Below are 22,914 nucleotides of genomic sequence, written 5' to 3'. Positions count from 1 at the left end.
GCAATGGACTCCATGGCCCGCATGGCACCCAGAGCGCTGGGTAAGGTTGGTGAGAAAGATGGCTGCCCCTTGAATTTTGAAGGCAAAAATGGCTTCAGCTCCTGGGCTATTCCCACCCTCCCACGCTGCCACCCGGACAGCAGAACACGCAGGTCTTTCCTTCTCCCCCAGTCCCTGCAGGGCGGAAGAGGTGATGTTGATTCTTGTTAGAATAGAGGCTAGAGTCTCTCCCAGCCCACGGTGAATTCAGAGGGCATTCTAAAGGGAAAACCACAGGGAGTGAGGGCTGGTTCTTCACTTGCTTTGCAGGAGAGTAGGCTCAGATTCGTAGGGGATGCCAGAACCGGCTCAGTTTTCTAAAGCCCTAACTCTGCAGCATTCTTCAAGGGCTCCAGAGAGTTCCCTGTGCCATCAAATTAAGTTTGGACACTTCAATAAAAAAGTCCCGAAGGAAACTGTCAATTAATGCATTTACACTGAAGCATCATACTTGGGGAAAACATCTTCAAACACAAACGATGTTTTCCAACCATTAAAAAGTTTGCGTGCTGCTTGGTTTCCATAGATACCTGAGGTAATAGCCTCCTTCCCCTCACTGAAGAGTGAGCATTGCTCGATCTCTTTTTCCTTTTTCTTTTTTTTTTTTTTACCTTGGTCTTTCATACCTTTTTCCTCCATCCCCATTTATGAAAACAAAAGGTAACTAAATTGAAACCTGGCAATGAAATTTGTCTGAGGGAGACAGCTTGATTTATAAGCTCAAGGGACTTCATTTTTGCTCACTTCCTTATTATTTCATGACTTCTGCTTTTGTAAATAAAGTTTTATTGGAACACAGCCACATTCATTGGTGAACGTGCTATGGCTGCTTTCATAATAACAGTGGCCGATTTGAGTTGTGACAGAGACTGTATGGCCTACAGAGCCTAAAAGATTTTCTCTCTGACCTTTTGCAGAACAAGTTTACTTACTGACCCTTGGATACAGGAAAGAATCAGGGTTTGGGAGGCATTTAATAGTGTCACTTTAGGCATGTGTTCATCTTGCTGTGACTCAGTTTCTGCATCTTTGAAATGGTAATGACAGGATCCTTTCATAGGGGTTGGGGATTGAAAGCACCTAGCACTGTGCTTTTTTTTTTTTTTTTTTTTACTCCAGATTCTTTTGCTAGAAAAGTCCAAAGACGCCTATCGTATGATTCTAGAAGTTATTGAGGAAACCCAAGGAAAGTGGGTAGAAACGAAAGCCAAGTAGTTCCACAATGTTCCTGGCCCAGGTGCATGCCCATGTATGTCCTCCCTGGGAGAAGGGGAGGGAACGTGAGCGGAGCTCTGTTCAGGGATGAGAAAGCAAACAAAAGAAACCACAACCGTCTAGGAAGAAATCTTTAATTTCTATTCAGCTTTAAAGAGTTTGAGAGAGTTTTTTTTTCCCTTTTAACAAACCAGTTCAAGTACATGCCTTCAGATTATAAAAGTACCTGAAATTGCCTAGAATATCAGCATGCATAGCTTGTTAGTATTTACATATATTTACATAGGGAAACAGAAAGATCTACAGTTATTTACAGTCTACATAGGAGAAGAGAAAGGCAGCCTAATTGTATTTCCTAAAATACAGTAGATGAGTAGTCAGCACATGCATATTTAGATAATATTTGCATGATAGAATACAATTTTAAAAGAAAGACATACCTTTGTAACTTTCTATGCTAAAGTGTTGTATAATCAAGGTAATTTTTTTTTGTTTGTTTTGTTTCTAGTCTATTTGCATCGAGTGCTTTAAAATGTTCACTAACACCGAGGCAGAATTATTTACCCTGGCAATTAAAGCAACAGCACACACGATCATTTCCTACTAACTAGCAACAAGCTGCTGGTGAATGAAATATCTATTGTTTCTCATTACCCATCGAGCACTGTGACGAGCTCTCTCTGTATAAGGCAGTGCCTAAGCTATCACCATTAATTATGGACGTAATATCAATGAGACGCTCTCCACAGTGTGTTCTAAATGAAATATTAACAAGGCCAGCATCTTTGAGCCTGAGAAATGATCTGTTGTAGAGAGCTCGCTATGAAAACGCACAAACCTAATGCAAACACTGGGGCCAGGCATGGGTGCCTGCCTGTGAGATCTGAATTATCGCCAAGTCCATTCTTTTTTTTTTCATTTGTTTCTGGAAGACAGAGTTAAGAGTTAATTTCTTGCCATGATGTGGCCCCATCAGGAGACCCCGTGGGTTTTATTACCACCCACCCCTGCCTTTCAGTACTACGTTGTAGAATATTTCTGTGACCTAGGTGTGAATGAACTGTCTACCTTAAAATCTGAACAGCTTGTTTGGGGGGTTTGCCCTGAAATCTGGCTTGCTCACAAAAACAGTCAGCTCTTGGTTTTCTCAAAGAACCGACGTGGCAGGCCAACTTGGCGGGGTGATTCCATGCAGCAGAAAGGAAGGGGGAAGCTTTTTGTTTCACCTGGACTGTGAAGATAGTCTTTGCACCATTATATTGCAATAGAACCCATTAATTCTGCCTGGCAATTATTTCAAAGGTTTATTTCAGTATACATGGCAAATACAGAGGCATACATTTATATACAGTATACAGAGCTAGCTATAACTGAGGATGAAGAAGTAGAGTAAAAACGTAAAATGTTTCAAATTAACACACGCTAAATATCTTCTTTTATCTCTTATAAACACCCAGTAGTCCTTCAGCCCTAGTGTTGGAGGCAGCCCGGTTGGAAAATTCCAGTAAGCCACCATCAGATCTGTCCCATGTGGAAGGATGATACCAATTTTGGTGGAAAATTTCTATGGCTCTTCTGCTTAGCAGTTTCACACTAACCCGTGGAAGAATGGGTACCCCAATGCATTCTTCCATCCCAGCAAGAGAACTCCCCGTTTGGAAAGAAACGGTACTCTGAGCAATGTGGGTCATCCAGGCCACACTGGCAGGAAACGCCCAGGGGCTTCTTTCATGGCTAGGAGACAGTCCGTGGTATCCTGCCTTATTTGTAAGGACACCATCTCTCAGGCCCAATCGGCTGTAGGTTTTTGGCGGGCACAGATGGAAGGGAGACTAAACAGGAGTAGTATTGCCCACGTGGATTGTACCTGAGCCGTTCCTCTTCCTTTCCCTCATGCAGAGCACCGCCCCACCCCCCCCAATGCAGGTCTACAGTCTCAGAAAACAGCAGGTCTCAGAAAGATGAAATCATTCTAAATATTGCTTCTCCAGTCTTTTGAGACCAGACATAAATCTGTCATGGAGCCCTTGGAACATTTATGGCAGGGATTCTGGAACACAGAAGAGGTATGAAAAGGGCCTCATTTATTTCAAGGGAAAGTTCAGAACAGTTCATTGAATTGAAAACACAGGTCCTGAAAAGCCTACCAAGGTCAGTGCGCCCTTAAATCCCGCTGATAGCCTAAGTGAAAATCCTCCCGTGCCTGGCCTTCCCAGAATAAACATGGCTTTGGGCCTCTTTGGATGGTTGGGATTAGCTGCCTTTTCCTCCCCAAAACTTACTTAAGGCTAGTGAAGACAAATATATTCTTCTGTCTTAAAAAAAAAAAAAAAAAATCCTTTCCAGCTTTCCAACCTGAACCTGCTAGTCTCTGAGCTTGTGCCTGCAAGTATTTCTCAGAGGAATAACGGCGGCGCTTGTCCTGACTTTGCGTCTCATTCTGCCCTGGTCTCCAAGTCATTCTCTTAAAACTCTGTAGTGACCTTGCTAGAAACCCATGCCTTTTGTCAAGGGGAATGCTGTGGTCCTTGTAGTCTGACTTGGATGTGGGGATATACTATTTGGGATACCTAAAGTGCAAACAAGAAAGGTTTCGTGTCACCTTGCAGACTGTCTCCGAATGGAGGCCTGTGGCTGTGTCTCCAAAGATGTACCACATTTGTTCTCCTTCAGACATTTCACTCAAGACACCCTTTGCAATTGCAGGTTCTGACCTGTGCTGGGACCAGCTACATTTCTGGTAATGGATTGGCCTAGCCCATTGCTTGGGCCTGCCACCTTCAAGCCCCCCCCCCCCCCCATAGACCGTATCCCCAGTGTCACCTGGGGAATGGCACTCCTCTACCTACTGGGGGAGAGACAAGTCAACTGAAAAGAACCTCTGAGGTTTTCCACGCTGGAGAACCTGTTTTAGCAAAACAAACAAACAAAAAAAACCTGTTTTCTTGTGGCAAGAGGAGAATATCCTAACTCACTGGGCATTTGAGTGGGCACTAATCATCCATAAGGCTGAAAGTCTGAATGCGATCTAAATGGATGTTCTGGAACACTCTCTCAGACTTTTAAAGCCTCCACAGTTAAAAGCAAGAATCTGCACTCCTAATCTTCACTGTTTTCTATTTGAGAAATTGAGTAGTATTTCCCTTCTGTAATAAATGTTAAGAACAGCCTGTGAGTTAGCAAAACTCCCAGAGGCTGTGGGGGGAGGGGGGGAAGTTCTGTTTTGATGCCAACAGGAAGTATCCGCATGTATCCAAGCCCGTATGGTTTCAAGCCTCTGTGGGAATCAGTTGTTCGAAATCTGTAGGAGCAAATTTCTTAGGAACTCATTGCGGGAGGGTGGGGAATGGGGACCAGAGTCTCAGAGAACGTGTCAGGTATTCTCCTCCAAAAGGCCACCCTCATCCGACAGGTATGCAAATGTATAATATGGAGATTTGCTTAGGTTTCACTGGTTTTGATGTGGTTCAGTTCATGCTCTGAAAAAAAGGTCTATGATCCAAGAGTAGGTTCCTTAGCTGGGCAAATCTGGCACGTGGAGGTGGCATTTTGAATCAGGTGACCTTTCGGTTAAGGGCCATTTGCTATTGGATCATCTGAAGTGGCGCTGAGTCTTCAATCTTGTTAATTCCAAATGGATATAATTTCAATTTAGTTCACTGACTAAATCAACAATGGAAAAATTGTCCTTTTAACATTTCTCAGGTGAACACGTGACAACCCATTTCATCCTAGCCAGGGGCCTCACACTGTGGCCAGGCAAAGCGTGGCCGAGGAGGCCCTCATAGGGAAGCTTCTGCTGAGGGGGAGACACACAGCAGGGCCCGGGCCATATGCAAACATCTGTGTCCTGTGTTTGGGAAGGAGGCTTTGCACAGCTTTGCACGGATTCTGGAGCGGGTCGATCTGTGTGGTTACCTATGTGGCTTTGAACACGTTGCTTTTAATCTCTGATACTAAGCGGGCTTCTCTGTAGTTGTCCCTGGCTCGGAGAGCTGGGTCAGGGTTAGAACATCGTGCTTCTAAAGCTCTCTGCACGGTGCCTGATGGGTTGTAAGCTCTCAATCCGTGCTAGCCATTGTCACCCCTCGAATAGCCCCTGTTGGCAGCTGCTCGCTAGAAGAGCATGACAGCTTGGAGGACAGTGTCCTTCGGGGGATACTGTCCTTTCAGGGGCTCTGTTCTAGTGCCTCCCATAATTTTGGTGGAAGTGGGTGTGTTCCTTGATTAGCACTCACCTCACGACTGTCAACTGGATTGCATGAGCATCAACAGTGAAGGAAGGGGGTGGCTTGGGGCTGTGGTCATGCTCCTGGGGAAGGCCCCTGAGCCTTATTCCCCTGCACGCTGCCTGACTCCATGAACTAATGAAACACATGTGGGGGCTTAGACGATTGTTCTCTGATGGTAGGGAACTGACAACATCTGGGGGGCAGTTTGCTTTTGTTTGCCTCTCACATCGGAGATTTAAACCCGTAATTGTTTTTAGGAACAGATGTATACCAAGGTATCCGGAGATGAGCTCTGAATCACGGTGTTGCGCTTTTCCGGTAGAGTGGTTCCAGACTCTTCTGTCGGGAGTGTTACTGAGAGGGAAAGACAGAGGGTGTGGAGGCCGCTACTGATGCCACCTGAGACGTGTGCGCTCATTCCCTCGTCTCCACCAAGGCTAAGTCACTGCCGTGTTCTGGGGCCACCAGACAGGTGGTTGGTTCTGCACTGGGCAAGTGTTTGTTCACCTTACAGACCCCAGAGGGGTAAGAGGGAAAGCTTGGAGGGTTTGGAGAGGCACCTGTGTTGCCCTCCTTCCATCACTGTCCCGGGAGTTCAGCACAATAATCGCCACCCACTTCCAAAAGGGCTCTTGTTCCCTGCCCTTGGGGTTCCAAGCTCAGGCTAACTTCCGTGCCGTGTCTCTTGACACAACTACTTTTTGTTGAACTGACTCATTCAACATTTGCCGTACAATGTCCTGGTATCAATATGTCTGTAGTAAAGCAATCTTAGAACATCTACTACTCTCGAGATCATTGAATATATAGATATTCCATGACAGCGTGTCTCTATTTTTTTTATATGTCTCATAGTGAAATCTACTTTAAGACAGGAATATAGTCTTCCCTTTAAGTAAGCATGCATTTTAAAATAGAGGAACTTGAAAACTGAACATTGTGTAATATGTGTCCTTATTAAAATGTAAGTTAGAGTATAACCAATGCATCACAAATATCAATATGTGGGTGATTTTTTTTCTCTACTATATATTGTTTATCAGGAACCTCTGTATCTTTTCCTTTAAAAGAGTCAATATCCATTTGTATTCCATGCTGACAGCTCCAAATTGATGGCCAGCGGTTATCAAATAAATGTTAATGAAAAGCAGCTACTTAACATTTTCATCCCAACAAAGGGTTTTGGAAGGATGGATAATTTAGATCTCAGGGCCTCAACCATAAATAAACAACTGCTTTTTAAATCCCACCTTTCTGTAGTTCCAGATTGTACTGCAAATCTGACAAATGATTTCTGAAAGAGAATGATGAACCCTTATTACCAAGATACTCTTAACTTAATCCCAAAAAAGAATCGTAGGTAATTTTACATACACTATAAAGATTGATGGCACACTTCTCCTCTGGCAGCTTGCAAATGTTTGACTAGATCAGAAATGGCATTCCGGCATGATTAAAGATTCTGCTGGGCTTCCCAAAAATTCTCAGTCCCCGTGTCGTCCACACCCTAACTCACGCCGTGTCCCCAGGATGGAGCCGCGACACCCCAGTTCCCGGGGTTTGCAACTGCGCGCCACCTACAGGCTTCTGATAAATGGTTCTTAAAAATTCATTTAGGGGAACCCGCAGCTCCAGCCAGTGTTTATGTGTCGAGGTGTTGCTATTATTTTATCACGATGGATCAGTACAGCGGTGGTGACAACCAACAAGACATTGCTTCAGATATTTTATAGCAGAGTTGTTAACGTTATTTCCTTTATACGGCTCTTTCATCTTTTCTGAATTATGTACCGATGCCCCAAAAAGTGGCATAAAAGTCAGTCATTTGATGGTGATTAAAGGGCTCTTTTAAATTTTTTTTTTATCAGTTTAAAAATGTTTGTTTTATCCTGTATCAGCAGTACCGGCTTATTTACTAATGAGATTTCCCTAATGTGGCTCCGTCTCATTCTCATGATAGGCAGACCAAAAAGCTGATGAGCCAAAAATTAGAACTTGTTATTAAACTGTCATCACATCTGATCCTATAAAGATGTCACTCAGAGGCTGCCATGGGTACAGCTGAAAAGAGAATTCCCCGAGAAGCCAGGAGGGGAGCGGGCTTGGGACTGAAAGGGGCCGGCACCAGCTGAGTGGAGCAAGAACCCAGAGGCTGGCTTTGCCAAACGTCTGCAGGTCATCTTCGCAGGGAAGGTGGTCTTTGCTTTCAGGGGCCCCTACTGCACCACTTTCTTCTACAAAGCCAGCCCTTGGTAAAAGATGATGGGGCTTTTCTAAAATTTATGCTTTCCAGCATGGTAGCGACGTGTGAAATGAGGTCAACAGCAATTGCATTCAGATTCCTTGGAAGGAAAAGGCATGTCCCCCAGCTCCCCCGTCAACCTGATTCTCATCAACGAAAGGGCAGAATTTCTTTGCAAAAAGACCATTCCAACAGTGCAAGAGTGCACCATGATATCATTTTAGAAGGTCACGGTGGCAAGATACTACATTGGGTTTAGAAGAATTCCTCTTACTGCTTTCCCCAGTGGCCTACTTTGATCTTCTCTCAGGATTGGAGAGGTCCTGATCACTGTCGTGATGTGCAAATGCTGATGTTATAAGCACTCTCGAGCAGGGGTGGGGAGCCTCAGTTTGGGGGATGAGCTGACTGGATTCTCTCACCACTTGGGAGCTGATGGCAAATCACCTGACCAATCTTTGGTGGTTTTGGCAGCTGCAAAGTAAAATGGAAATCTAAGATATCCAGAAAATTATGCAAAACACCATCTCCACCTGAACTCTGCTAAGAATTGAGGCCAAGATGATATTTGGCTTGAGTTACCGAGATGAGCATCTCAGTTCTTCAATTTGTCTTTAGAGGCACTTTGCTTCCCTTTTTCCCCCACATGGGATGCAGAGGAGTCAGATAAACCACTCGAAATTTTTTCGATAAATGTGCCAGGTGCTAAGCTAAGGGTTATTAGCAATGATAATTCAGTGAGAGGGAATTTGGATGACATGAACCTATTTCCATTACACTTGAGCCACACAAATCAATTTGAAAAGAAATAGCTGAATCCAAGAAAGTAACTGGCTATTTGGGGAGCAGGCATGGTGCGGGGCTTGGGGAAGTTAAACACCCATTACTATTTAATTAAATCGAAGTCATGTCAGGTGTTCAAATTCTGAACTAATGGGACTTGTCCAACCCAGTCAAGGAGCCAGTAATCATCAGAATTCAAGTCTGATGATATCCTACCCCCACTCCACTCTACACCGCTCCCCACAATCCTGTCGCTTGACCATTTACTTTGCAGATTAATTCAAATATGACCATATACACTGACACTGAAGTCCTCCCCTACCAAACAAGCAAAAAACTCAAGCCTGCTTTATAGCACTTTCCTAAAATTATAACACCTGGAGATCCTAATTCTCAAAATGACCTTGGCACCCAATAGTTCTAGAGCACAATCACAGTAAGCACAAATCAAACCATCTGGGGGGGGGGGGTGGGGAATGTTTCTCCATGAAGCACTCCCCTTGGGCACAACGTCAACCCTGTAGGGGGCAGGAAAGATGGTAAGCTTTGGGTGGGGACAGAAATGCATTTCCCTCTCTGTCAAATGTCCTTAGTGTCTTCCCTAATGGTGACCTTATCCCCATTACCTCTTCCATCCTCTTCTGCCACCCCCCTCCCTATCAGCTGATAATTAGTTGGTGCAGCAAGGGCTGTGATGCACATAAATAATCATAAGATGCCAGATAAACTGTATTGGTTTTAAATTAGAGCCGTGCCTACCGTGTCTCCCTATGAACACCAGCCTATTATTTTTAATTATGGCTTGCAAAGCAAAGTGATTTCTTGCCCCCTTTACAGCATCCCTGACAGCATTGTGTCAGCCGGGATGATATGGTACCCCACCGGCATTCACATCCCTAGCCACAGCACCAACTCTTACTCAAAAGGTGAATCGAAGTAATCAATCACACTCATTGCAACTTACTTACAATTTGAGGTGGGCTGGGAGGAAGTGTACCCCCTTAGTCACTGTCCCATTGCAAATATGGGGTGAATGTGACATTTACAAAAAGGTTTCCACAGGATCTGGATGAATTAATACATGTGTCGCATGTCTGCATGAGGCATGTATGTATGTATGGCAGGGAGTCCGTGTATATGTGTGTTTCAAGCATTTTCACACAGCACTGAAAACTCTTCCCCTAGCAGCACCGTGGTTGAAAATAAAGGAAAGATCAGGCACCAGTCCCTCTCTGGGTTTTCTATCTGATGGGCCCTTATTAGAGTGGTTGGTTTACTTCAGACAGATGGTTCTAGAAACATCTTGGTGTCAGATTGCCTCATGCATCGAGAAGTCAGTGGGTTGGATGAATTTGTTCTTGGGTGTTCAGAAGGTTGCCTGCCGTCTTTTTCTCTTTGCTCAGAAGAGACCTTTGATGTGACTGATCGATGTGCGTATTTATTGTCGAAGCCTTTTCCTCTACGAGGTGTGAAAAGTGACGCCAGCAGAGTTGGTGAATCTGCTTTCCCAGAATGTCACATCATACCTTGTACAGGCACGTGCTGAGTTCAGGACCCTCGGCATCCGAACCAGGCGGGGCGAGGCTCGCTAATTCCCAGACAGAACGAAGTCAGCTCATCACCTCTTTTCTTTAAAAAAAAAAAAAAATTTTTTTTTTTGGTCTTTTTTTCTTTGATTTCCAGCAACAAGGAGCTGCCACCACCGTCTACTGCGCTGCCGCTCCGGAGCTCGAGGGCCTGGGAGGGATGTACTTCAACAACTGCTGCCGCTGCCTGCCGTCCCCGGAAGCCCAGCGCGAGGAGACGGCCCGCGCCCTGTGGGCGCTCAGCGAGCGCTTGATCCAGGAAGGGCCGGGCAGCCCGTCGGGCTGAGCCCCAGCTCGGGGGCCATCGGTGCGCGCACCCGGCCCGCGTGGCTGCCGCCGCTGGACCCCGCCACCTGGTCGTCCGGCGGCTCTCCGTGCGCCCCCGACACAGACCCGCCGGAGTGAAGGGGATGAGAGTAGCCGCAACAGAGTGAAGAAAATGTCAAGTACCGATGGGAAGCAGGGAACTGCAGGGCCAAGGGGACAAGCTGTCTTTTCTGGGGCTGGGCGAGGCTGGCGTCTGCCTGCTTTCCTGGCGGTGGCCTGTTGGCAGCTGAACGCTTAGCTGGTGGGCAGGCTCCTGGCCTCGCTGTGGGAGCCCAAGCCATTCTCGCGCACTGTTCAGAATAGCCAGGCGCCCCCCGTGCCCCCAGCCGCCACCGCCGGCCCACTGTAGCCAGGAGCTGGCCGCCTTCTGTTTAGGGAAGAAGAGGCGGGTGCGTATCCTTTCGTTCGTCCTGACCAAGCCTGAGTGGGCGCAGCAGCGACTGGGGGAGAGAGCTCTGGGACCCCTGGTCCAGCCAGCCAAGAGGGAGGTGACACTTAGACATGGGGGGGATAGACAGTGCTGGTGGGTCGCAAAAGGGCTGGCCCACCGACCCCCTCGCCAAAGCTGCCCAAAAAATTCTTGAGAGATTATTACAAACAAATTTTGCAAATCATTCTCCAGACACCTTGGCAGGCAAGAAAGGAAGCATTGCGTCCATGAGAACATACAGGATACTTTGGGGGCAGAGGATAAAAAAGTTGTGCCCTTCGTTCCTCATTTACAGTTTCCAGAAGCAACCTGATGGTGGAGGTTCACAGCCTCCCTGTTATCCTGCTTGAGCGTTTCCACTTCATCTTCCTCTCCTCCCATCCTATGCTTAATAAAAGAACATGCTTGAATATTATCACCTGAAGTTTGCACTGTCTGTCTCTTTAACTGTTTGTTTGTTTCAGTTTTGTTTTTTGTTTTGTTGTTTTTTTAGAAAAGAAATCTAGAGGAAAAATAAAGCGCTTCTTGTAGATGCCAGGAAAACACTGCTCTTGTTTCTTCTCAGAGTTTGTTTTGTTTTTGTGCTTTGTGGCTGTCTGTGGGCCAAGTTGTCTCCCGCGATTAGCATGCCAGCATCATATTTTCTGTTGGAGAAAGAGAGAAAAAGAAAAATGACTATTGTTTAATTTCACCTCAAGAGGTTTTGTTATTACTTCTAGTGGGTTCTTTCGGTCCTCAATGGTTTGCTCCCCCCTGTAATTATCAAGTTCTTGGTGACTAGAGAATCTCTCTATGCATCAGAATGGGGGCAGTCGGGGTCTCTTTCCAACTAACCCCGTTTCCCATTCCAGCAGGGATGTAAGGAAGTCCACTTTGGCCTGATAGAACGCTTTTGCTGAAATGCCGGGAAATACCAGGGGTGATGTCAAAATCGTGCAGATTCCCTACACCAAAGCCACCGCTTCTTTGATAGGTTAAACACATCCTTTCCAATGGGATGCATCATCTTAAGTTCTTCGGGCTGAGCAGAGAGGTGACTAACTCTAGCTAAGCTGGAGGCATTTGGTGAAGGGAGAAGTTAACCAGTACAAAGAAGACACTGGAGTATCATCAGCCAAGGTGATATCCAAAACATCAAAGAGAACCAAGGGAGAATCTGCTGGCTGCCCACCTCCCTGCACCGTCAGGGTCACTGTGCTGACTGATTCCCATATGGATCCTGCGGTCAGGAGGGTAAGAAGAAGCTTGGGGGAACCTGACCAGGAGAGGTGAGTATTCCCCCAAACCCAGAAGCTCTCTTAAGTCCAACAGACACAGTCTTTATATAAACATTCACTCAGCAAGCATATACTCGGTGCTACACTGTGGAAATCCAAAGTTTAGGGTAACTACCCACTTCCGCTGCTGTATCTTGGGTCTGCAGGCATCTTCACATTGCATAAGGTGAGCAAGTGGATGCCATGAGCCTCGCTCCTTTTATAGCTTATTCTACATCCAAGGCTGCTATTGCTCACTGTTAAGTCAGGGGTGTGTGTGCCATATAGTATCTTTGTAATATATATGCACAGGTAATCTGTATTTTAATTATATCATAATGATCCTACTCTACCACTATCACTGCTACTAATTGCAGACACTATTTACTGAGCATCTACTACATGCCAGTTGCTGGTCACACCTGTTTTCTTATTTTATGCTCACATGATGAAACTGAAGGTTTATAGAAACAAAGTAACCTATTGACAGCCCATAGCTGCTGAGTAGCAGAGTCAGTATTTGAATCCAGGTCCATCACCTTCAAATCCATGCACCTTCTGCTACATCGCACTGTTTAACGGATAACCGACCCATAGACCAGCAGTATATGTGCATTGAATTTATACAAAGAGTGAATTATTCACGAAGGAGATTATTTGGTTTTGTACCCAAGCACGGGACCTGGCTGTCCTCCAGCACCGAGTATAAACTTTGCACATTACTTCTGTACATTATCCAGCACCAGCCCCACAGACGTTTCCTTTCGTCCTGGTTATGAATAGGTCTGCATCTGGCCTTGGTTACCTAGGTTTAACTTCTAATGGACTCAGCGTCCAGAGTTCTCCACCATGGCGCAGCGCCTGAAGATCCACCCAGAACAGGAAGAGAGAGCCGGTTGTTCTATAGTCATTTTCTTTTGAGTGGCTCTCCCTCCCAAAGGCAGCCAATTTTCACTTCCATGGCTGATTGAGGGAGACCCTTCTATCAACAGGAAACAAGAAATGGAAGCATCCCCAGCGAAGACTGAAGCTGTGGCTTGTGGTTTTGCTGTTTAAAATGGGGTTATGGGTGGTTTTGTTTTGAACTTCAGTGAAGGAGGCCTGATTACTTTCATTAAGGTCAGCACTGGGCCAGAGAGCCTGCCTTGCACACTGGCTGCCCATTCTGGTCACCAGCAGGTACCGTTTTTAGAAGTTTACATTGAAAAGGCTTCTAAAATAGCGATACTTCCCCCACGTGTTAACTCATTGTGCCTTTCAATGCATCCAAGCTAGTTTGGTTGGGTTCATTTTAGAATACTAAGGAACATCACAAAATATTTTCTGCATGATCACTTAAAATGCTACTCTGAATTATGCCTTGTGATAAATTAAGGTACTAACACTAAAAGTAATTCTTAAAAAGACAAAGACTTCAAGACCACCCACCATTCCAACAGAGAGAGTTTCATCTTTGTTTATTACCTTTTAAATCTTTCTACTATTTGGTTTCCTGCCCCTCTTTTCCGTTTTTCCTCCCTCAGATTATCTTATTCCTCAGTTTTAAGTAATTTTAACAGGATACCAAATATATTGGCTTGCTGGTGGGTCATCGTTTGGAAATTCATACGATGGAGCACTTAAGTTATTTCTAGTTTTTGCTGTTAGAACTAATGGCTCAATTAGCATCTTTATCCATACAGCTTTTTCCTCCTATAATTTACCTCCTCAGCATACATTTGCAGATATGGAACTATTGGGTCCAAGAGCTCTTATTTGGCTCTAACTGCATATTGCCTTACGCCGTCTGGAAGGGTTACAACCAGCAGAACATACATGTTTCTGTTTTTTTTTTTTTTTTTTTTAAAGATTTTATTTATTTATTTGACAGAGAGATAGAAGAGCACAAGCAGAGGGAGTGGCAGAGGGAGAGGGAGAAGCAGGCTCTGCACTGAGCAGGGAGCCCGATGCGGGACTCAATCCCAGGACCCTGAGATCATGACCTGAGCCGAAGGCAGACGCTTAACCATCTGAGCCACCCAGGCGCCCTACAACCTCATCCATATTGGCTGCTGCCATTTAGTTTTTTTTAAACATACTTTTTAAAGACTTTATTTACATGAGAGAGAGCACAAGCAGGGGCGTGGGGTGGAGGGACAGAGGGAGAGGGAGAAGCAGGCTCCCTGCTGAGCAGAGACACCCCCCACCGCCCCACCCCCAACACAGGGCTTGATCCCAGGGTCCTGGGATCATGACCTGAGCTGAAGGCAGACGCTTAACCAACTGAGCCACCCAGGCGTCCCTTTTACATATTTTAACTTCACGTTGTCACAATCTGTAACTATTTATATAAAATACCCCCAAGCAGCCAGTCTCCTTATTTAAGGCAAAAGCACTTTGTCTTTCATTTTCCCACTGGACCAAGTTCACAATTTTTAATTAGAGTGGAAATTCCAGGTGAGTCTATATTGAGTTAGGGTAGAAAAAAAAACCACCGCGGCGCTCCCACCTCTTTACCACGTTATTCAACTAGCAAATGCCCTGACTTCCTTGCAGTCACCAACAGAAGCACTCCAGGGACCCCGTCTGAATACCATGTAAAGACCAAAACTAACCACGCAATGAACCACGGGGTCATTCCAGCTTCCGTGTGTACCCCCCTAGCTGAAGGGCTGTGTGCTATTACGAAATGCGCCACACCACTCAGGAAGATCATCACTCCTCTAAGCTGATCAGTTTACAAGGCCCTGCCCTGCTGCATCTTGAGTGTGGGAGAATAAAAGCTGCTTTTAATTTTCCAAATAGATATATGCAAATAGAGGATCTCCATCACTCATTCAGATTAAAGAGGCTGTGTGCCTCCCCCAGCTTTCCTGACTCCATTTGATGTTCTCGAGGAGCTTGTCCCTTTCCTTTGGAGTCATGACCATGGCTCGTTTGATGCTGGGCTCCCCAGATGAGAAGATCCACTTTTATAAAGTACCGTTTCCTGAGCGCTTACCAAGACTTCGTGCAAAACGCTGAACTGAAATGTCGTTTGGTCCTTTTAAATCTCACGACTTTTGAATTAAATGTCGCTGTCCCCTTTTCACCAATGAGGAGAACATTTGAATCCTGGGGCCACCACTTCCTGTGTGACATTGTCCCAGAGATTTCACCTCGCTGAGCCCATGAGTCTCCAAACCATTCAGCGTTTGTGGTTTCTCTCACCCCTCCGACTTCATCCCTCCCGGTCCTACCTCCTACATTCAGACTTGTTTAGACTCCTCTAAACGGAACAAATGTGGTTTCCATTAGTAGTCTACCTGAAAATGGTTTGATTCTTTCTCTATATCCTTAAATATGACTTATGAGATTGGTTGGGGTGGGGGAGGAAATCCTATCATTGTATTTAAATATAGTTCATCTTAGAAATAATTGCTGAATAATTTTCTTTTAAACATATTGCTAATTTTATTAGAAATGAAAATTAAAACTCCTCACAGTGTAGGGATAGAGGGTACATACCTCAGTATCATAAAAGCCATCTATGAAAACCCACAGTGAATATCATTCTCAATGGGGAAAAGCTGAGAGCTTCTCCCCTAAGATCAGGAACACGGCAGGTTATGTCCACTATCACCACTGCTGTTCGACATAGTATTAGAAGCCCTAGCCTCAGCAATCAGACAACAAAAAGAAAGAAAAGGCATCTGAATCGGCAAAGAAGAAGTCAAACTCTCACTCTTTGCAGATGATATGATGCTTTATGTGGAAAACCCAAAAGACTCCACCCCAAAACTGCTAGAACCAGAGAGGGAGACAATCCATACAGGAATTCAGTAAGGTGGCAGGGTATAAAATCAATGCACAGAAACCAGTGGCATTCCTATACACCAACAACAAGATAGAAGAAAGAGAAATTACCATGTAAAGACCTTACCTTTTTAAAGACTTTATTTACATGAGAGAGAGCACGAGCAGGGGCGTGGGGTGGAGGGGCAGAGGGAGAGGGAGATCCCATTTACAATTACACCCAAAACCATAAGATACCTAGGAATAAATCTAACCAAAGAGGCAAAGGATCTGTACTCAGAAAACTACAGAGTACTCATGAAAGAAATTGAGGAAGACACAAAGAAATGGAAGAACGCTCCATGCTCATGGATTGGAAGAACAAATATTGTGAAAATGTCAATGCCACCTAGAGCAATTTACACATTCAATGCAATCCCTATCAAAATACCATCAACTTTTTTCACAGAAGTGGAACAATCCTAAAATTTGTATGGAAACAGAAAAGACCCCAAATAGCCAGAGGAATGTCGAAAAAGAAAAGCAAAGCTGGTGGCATCACAATTCCGGACTTCCAGCTCTATTACAAAGCTGTCATCATCAAGACAGTATGGTACTGGCACAAAACAGACACATAGATCAATGGAACAGAACAGAGAGCCCAGAAATGGACCCTCAACTCTATGGTCAACTAATCTTTGACAAAGCAGGAAAGAACGTCCAATGGAAAAAAGGCTCTTCAACAAATGGTGTTGGGAACATTGGACAGCCACATGCAGAAGAATGAAACTGGACCATTTCCTTACACCAGACACAAAAATAGACCCAAAATGGATGAAAGACCTAAATGTGAGACAAGAATCCATCAAAATCCTTGAGGAGAACACAGGCAGCAACCTCTTCAACCTCGGCCAAAGCAACATCTTCCTGGACAAATCACCAAAAGCAAGGGAAGCAAGGGCAAAAATGAACTATTGGGACTTCATCAAGATAAAAAGCTTTTACAGAGCAAAGGAAACCGTCAACAAATCCAAAAGACAACCGACAGAATGGAGAAGACAGTTGCAAGTGACATAACAGAAAAAGGACTAGTATCCAAAATCTATAAAGAACGTATCAAGCTCAACACCCAAGGAACAAATAATCCAATCTAGAAATGTGCAGAAGACATGAACAGACATTTCTGCAAAGAAGACATCCAAATGGCCAACAGACAAATGAAAAAGTGCTCAACATCACTCGGCATCAGGGAAATATAAATCAAAACCACAATGAGATGCCACTTCACACCAGTCAGAATGGCTAAAATTAACAAGTCAGGAAACGACAGATGTTGGCGAGGATGCAGAGAAAGGGGAACCCTCCTACACTGTTGGCGGGAATGCAAGCTGGTGCAGCCACTCTGGAAAACAGTATGGAGGTTCCTCAAAAAGTTGAAAATAGAGCTACCCTATGACCCAGCAATTGTACTACTAGGCATTTACCCCAAAGATACAAACATAGTGATCTGAAGGGGCACCTGCATCCCAGTGTTTATAGCAGCAATGTCCACAATAGCCAAACTATGGAAAGAGCCTAGATGTCCATCAACAGATGAATGGATAAAGAAGATGTGGTATATATATACAATGGAATATTATGCAGCCATCAAAAATGAAATCTTGCCATTTGCAACGACGTGGATGGAACTGGAGGGTATTATGCTAAGCGAAATAAGTCAATCAGAGAAAGACAATTATCATATGATCTCACTAATATGTGGAATTTGAGAAACAAGACAGAGGATCATAGGGGAAGGGAGGGAAAAACGAAACAAGAAGAAACCAGAGAGGGAGACAATCCATAAGAGACTCTTAATCTCAGGAAACAAATTGAGGGTGCTGGAGGGGAGGGGGGTGGGTGGGATGGGGTGGCTGAGTGAGGGACATTGGGGAGGGTATGTGCTATGGTGAGTGCTGTGTATTGTGTAAGACTGATGAATCACAGACCTGTACCCCTGAAACAAATAACACATTATATGTTAATAAAAAAAAATAAAGAAAGAAAGAAAATGAATACTCAATTTAAACTTGGGGGAAAAATCAGAAAACCAAATGTGTCCATAGTCCCAACACTCAAAATCAACCCAATATCCTGATATATTTTCTTTTACTCTTTTTTAAAATGCATTTTACAATGTATTTGTATCTCTTAAGTTTTAGCGTTATAGAGTTGTGATTATACTACGTACAGTTTTATATGTTTCGAACTGAATAAATTCTTGATAAATCTTTTATCAAGATTTATGATCCTGCATTCAGTGAACAGATATTCCATAGTCGCATCCTCGTTTTATTGTTATTGGAGAGTTAAGTTTTCTCCACTACCATATTCGTTCATATAAATAAAATATAAATATATTTGTGTAAGGTTTCGGGGTGGGGGGATGTTGTTTGGTTATTTTCTTAACAAGGATCCCAAAGAGAATGCAGGGTCAAACAGTATGGAAATTTTTAAGGCCACTGGCAAGAAACCTTTTCTGGGCTGCCCCGCATGGCTGGTTTGAATCTCTGCCAAGCTTTCCTCAAGAAGAGCAGGTGCATTTTCACCCAGGTGCATTTGCTGTTGACCAGTTCATTTTCCCCAGATACTCTGCCTGCCTGGTGCTTGGCAGTGTTCATCTCACTCAGGGCTGCCCGTTAAAGTCCCGGGGTATGGAACGCTCTTTCCCTCTGGAACCAAGACAGGAGAGGGCAGGAGCTTTGCGTCAGCGAAATAAAAAAGGCTGAATGTGAAAGAATCCAGCTCAACTTTCGGTCAGCCAGTTTTGCCGGCTCCTGGTAGTGTTACAGTGTTAGTTGTTCTGCTTAAGAACCGACTGAGAAAGTCTGAAGACTTTCTTGGCTACACTGATAAAATATTCAGAATTCCCAACCTGGTTTTCTGAGACAGGGCTCGCCCTTAGACGTGGTCCCGGGGAATTTTACCTGGTATGGCCTAGATTTGAAGGACTTTATGATCAAGCACTTGGCTTTTCCTTCCTACTAGCTGCTGCATTCAAACCCACCTCAGGGAGAGAGGCTGGACAGATCCTTCTAGATGACTTAGGAAAATTTTCATTCAGATCACCCTTTTTCCTAAACAAGATTCCAGGACCTTCTAGAAGCCTGCATATATCTCCCAAATACTCCCAAAGACTTCACAGCTTCAGCACTCGCAAAACATAGAAATAACAGATGGAAAAACAGCAACACACACACTTAGGTTTATGCAGACACATACATCTATATCCTGATATGCTAAATCTCAGTGTAAAAATAGGTACTCTTGGTAATAATAAGTATTATTTAAAATAAAATTATAGTGAGCATTATTAGGCATACAAACCAGACCCTCTGACCCAGAAATTCAAGTTCTAAATGTTAATCCTAAAATAGGACAGTTCTTCCAGCCTGGACGGGTGACAGCAGTGTGTGTGTGTGTGTGTGTGTGTGTGCGTGTGTGTGCGTGTGTGCATGTGCAGAGGTGATGAGAGCTTTGGAATCCAAAAACTGCATTAACATACTAATGGATCTGAAAAGTCCTATTTTTAAAAACAAACAATTTAACCATGTTTCACCCCAAACCCCCTGAACACAGGCCACTGTTTTTTAAGACATTAATAGAAACAACAGTGTTCTCCGGGACACAGGTGGAGAAATGTTTCTCTTAAAGTAATAATAATAATAATAATAATAATGCTGAAAAATGGAGATCAATTGAAATGTCCAACAGTTGGGAGGCAGGCCTCCCGGATTACCATGAAATGATGTCATGGAAGAAATGTAATTGGCTGAAATGATGTTTTAACATATTAGGTGAAAAATGCAAGTTATAAGAGAGTTTATAGGGTATGATCCCATTTTTGTTAAACAAATATAAATTCGCGCTTTGGTACATATAAATTATGTATTAAGAGAAACAGAGAGGGAGGGAGGGAGGACTGAACGGTGTTCAGAATAGTTATCTCTGCTTAGAGGAAACGTAGGTGACTTTTTGTCTTTATGCTTATCTGCATTTCCCACATTTTCTACAATGAAAGTATGTCCTACCACATTGAAAAAAGGAAAAGTTATCCAAAGGAAGACGAAACATGCCAATGATTGTGGACATGCCCAGCGGCCTCCCTACACATTAGAGCACAGCTGTGGGCTGATTCCAGTCCAGTAACTGGTCTTCCAGAAGGTCTCTGGGGCTGACACAGTGACACAAACAGAACTACTTTCTAGTTTCACAGGAACAGGGTGGGGGACTTTAGGGCTGTGTGACACGAAGTACATAGGAAAAGTAAAAGCAGATAGATTATTTTTGGTCACTTCATGTTTTAAAATAACCAGCCGGCTGGCTGAATCATGCTTCTCATTGCCGTGTGTGTACAAACACCACCTCCCTGTGGCTTTGGCCAGGTGAGGGTCCAACAAGAGCCTTCTCTCTGCTAGAGTTGGATGTCCTGCCAAGGTTGAAACACAAGCTCCAACTGTTCCATTTCTCACCTCCCCACCTCAGTGCACTCTGATTAACCTTGAGCATCCGTCCCCGGCTCTTGCAGAACCCAGCCCGTGGTTGTAGGCCAAGCCCCTTTTCACTTTTCGTTTTATTATTGCTTGCTAAAACACTGAACTAAATGACGAGCCAAAGTATTGATTCTGTCTATCCATTTGATCTCTGCTAATGTCACGTTTTTTTAAAAAAATGCTATTAGAAGAATAAAGTTACATATGCTATGTTACACTAAATAAATATCATCATCCAAAAACCCTTGAAAGAAGTATTTAGGCATAAAAATATCAGCAAACCCCGGCTTTGGGTTGTTCATGCTTTTCTGACACTTGGCTCAAACTTCAAACCCTTCTGGTCAGGTTCCACTTGGGCTGAGTTACGAGGCCGTCTGCTCAGGGAGCCCAGTGTGGTGGGGTTGGGGCGGGGGGGTGGGGCGGCAGGCGGCAGTCCCTTCCAGGGCTTCCACCAGGGTGCACTTCGGAGGAAACTGGAGCAGGAAGATCGCTGTCCTAGACTCCAGTGAGGACGGCGACCCCGGCAGCTGCGCAAAGTGGATCCCATTGTCTCCTTCCAGCAACATCGTGCTGGATCTGAGATGGGGCAAGGTGGGTAATGCCAGAGCAGACAACAGAGGGATCAAGAAGACCAAAAATGTTCTTGGGGAAAGCATCTGATGCAGTAGAGAAAGCCCAGTGAGATGCGCCCAGTCTCGCTCCTCACCCACCCACAGCCGTGTGACCCTGGGGCGCCATTTGCCTCCCTGGAGCACCTGGGCCCGGGGACTTGTGAGGATGAAGGCCTTGTTCGGCACCTGGTTCATAGAAGCAGGTAAATAACTGTAATTTAATTATTTATTTTTGTGACTCTAATTTTAAATCCACCCTCCCCTCCTCCACTGGACCGGAATGACTCTCCGGCCCTTCTGGGAACAGGGCTTGATGGAGCCATGAACACAGCAGTGACAGTAACCACTGTTGGGGGATGGGCTGGTGGGTGCCCAAGGCTCATCTAAAAGACAGGCATTCTGCAGGATGTCTCCTTGATGGTCTACTAAACACCTGCCCCAACCCTACACCTGCGGTTAGAGCTCCCTTTCCATTATCTGCGGAGCTCACTCTGTACTTTGAGGGGGAGAGCACCAGAGCCATAAAAGTGTCAGAAAATTATGACCAACCCGAAGCCGGGGCCCGGTGCTCTGCGCTGGGCAGTGAGGGGGCACTAATGGTGTGCAGCCTGGAGCCCGTTAGGTACGTCCATCCATCTGTGGAGAGGGGAGTGAGGACAAGGCAAAGGGTCCCCAGGAATCGGAGGGTTACCGTTGAGCCCCCCGGGGGGAGCCAGGGGCGGCAGCTTGGTGCTGCACAAAGCATTTGATGGAAACCTCTCTGGCGGGGACTCCTCCATGTCAAAGTGCAAGGTGCTGGGTTTTGTCCTAACCTCGTGGTGAGACTGGTCCTAAATTCACCTTTTCACAGAATGAGCTGAGTTCTCGGGCTCTGAAGCTGGCAGCCGCCTTTATATTAATTTAACTCCCGTCTTTATAGGCCTTTTGCATGCAGTGTTAAGCACACAGCACTACCATCTAATTATAAGGAACTCATCAATTTGCCGGATAGTTGCTTATGGGAAAGAATTATAATAAAAAACACTATACCAAACCCTCCATTCTGAAGAGGTAAACATCAGTCACCCAGTAAGAATATTAGCATTTAATCATACCCTTGCTGAGCGAATCTGTAGAAAAGTTCTTGTCTTGAGAAAACATCCCTGGTTCTTAAACAGTTAACTTTCTAGAACTGAATTGCACAGAACCTTTCTGAGGAATGGACGCAGGAGAAGGTAACGACAAAGGATTTCTAGCACCCTAGTTTGGCCACGACCTCTGTCCTGTGGCCTGCTAAGGTGGGCTGTTGATGTGAGTACCACTGGAAGTGGCAGAAAGGATGTGCAGGAGACGCGACCCACAGACATGACAGGCTCAGAGCCTGTCTGAGCCCTGGACTCAATCAACCTCAGGCACCGGAAGCCTGGCCTTGCCCCTGCCCTTGCCTTGCTGGCTGGCGGCCTTGAGCAAACGGGGCAAGCCTTGGTTTTATCATCTGTGAAAACAGACTCATTGACTTCAAAGAATGCTACAGACCCGAGAATCCGTGCACTACAATGGAATGCGCACAGGTCACCTCCTAGAGCTGATCAACCTTCAGCAAGCAGTGATGCCTCTCTGTGTCTACAAAGAAGCTGCCCTGAAAATGCCCACTCCACGAGGTTGCTTTTGAGACTGAAGACATCAATCAAGCAGGGGGGAAATCGTTGACACTCAGGCTTGCACTGGATGTCAGCTTCCCATCATGCAGTGTCCCTTCTGAACGGGACATTCTAAGATGATATCCCCACCTTTTTTGAAGAGATCGCAAATCATAACAGCAAGAGGGGCCCCTGAGATCCTTGGCCACCCTTTTATTTGGGGGCAAGTCAAGCACACACATAGTACTGACCCCACCTCTCCTCAGGAATGTCTTTTTATTTTTTGTAA

At 45.0% G+C, this 22,914-nt stretch overlaps 2 protein-coding genes across 3 annotated transcripts in view; one reads left to right on the top strand and one right to left on the bottom strand.

Annotated features, from left to right (window-relative positions):
* Positions 1–11,269, top strand: part of WWOX (WW domain containing oxidoreductase) — a 930,620-nt gene extending 919,351 nt beyond the window's left edge. Inside the window, exon 9 of the mRNA XM_078062358.1 lies at positions 10,195–11,269. Coding sequence (XP_077918484.1) covers positions 10,195–10,383 — 189 coding nt within the window. The 3' untranslated portion in view covers positions 10,384–11,269. The remainder of the gene's footprint in view (positions 1–10,194) is intronic.
* MAF (MAF bZIP transcription factor) overlaps positions 1,373–22,914 on the bottom strand; it is a 336,721-nt gene continuing 315,179 nt past the window's right edge. For both annotated transcript variants that reach the window (XR_013444027.1, XM_078062359.1), the window contains one exon: positions 1,373–11,498. The gene's annotated coding sequence lies outside the window, so the exon portion shown is untranslated. The remainder of the gene's footprint in view (positions 11,499–22,914) is intronic.

This window comes from Halichoerus grypus, chromosome 15 (assembly GCF_964656455.1).
Source record: "Halichoerus grypus chromosome 15, mHalGry1.hap1.1, whole genome shotgun sequence".
Lineage (NCBI taxonomy): Eukaryota > Metazoa > Chordata > Mammalia > Carnivora > Phocidae > Halichoerus > Halichoerus grypus.
This window is presented reverse-complemented; position numbering and strand designations above follow the sequence as displayed.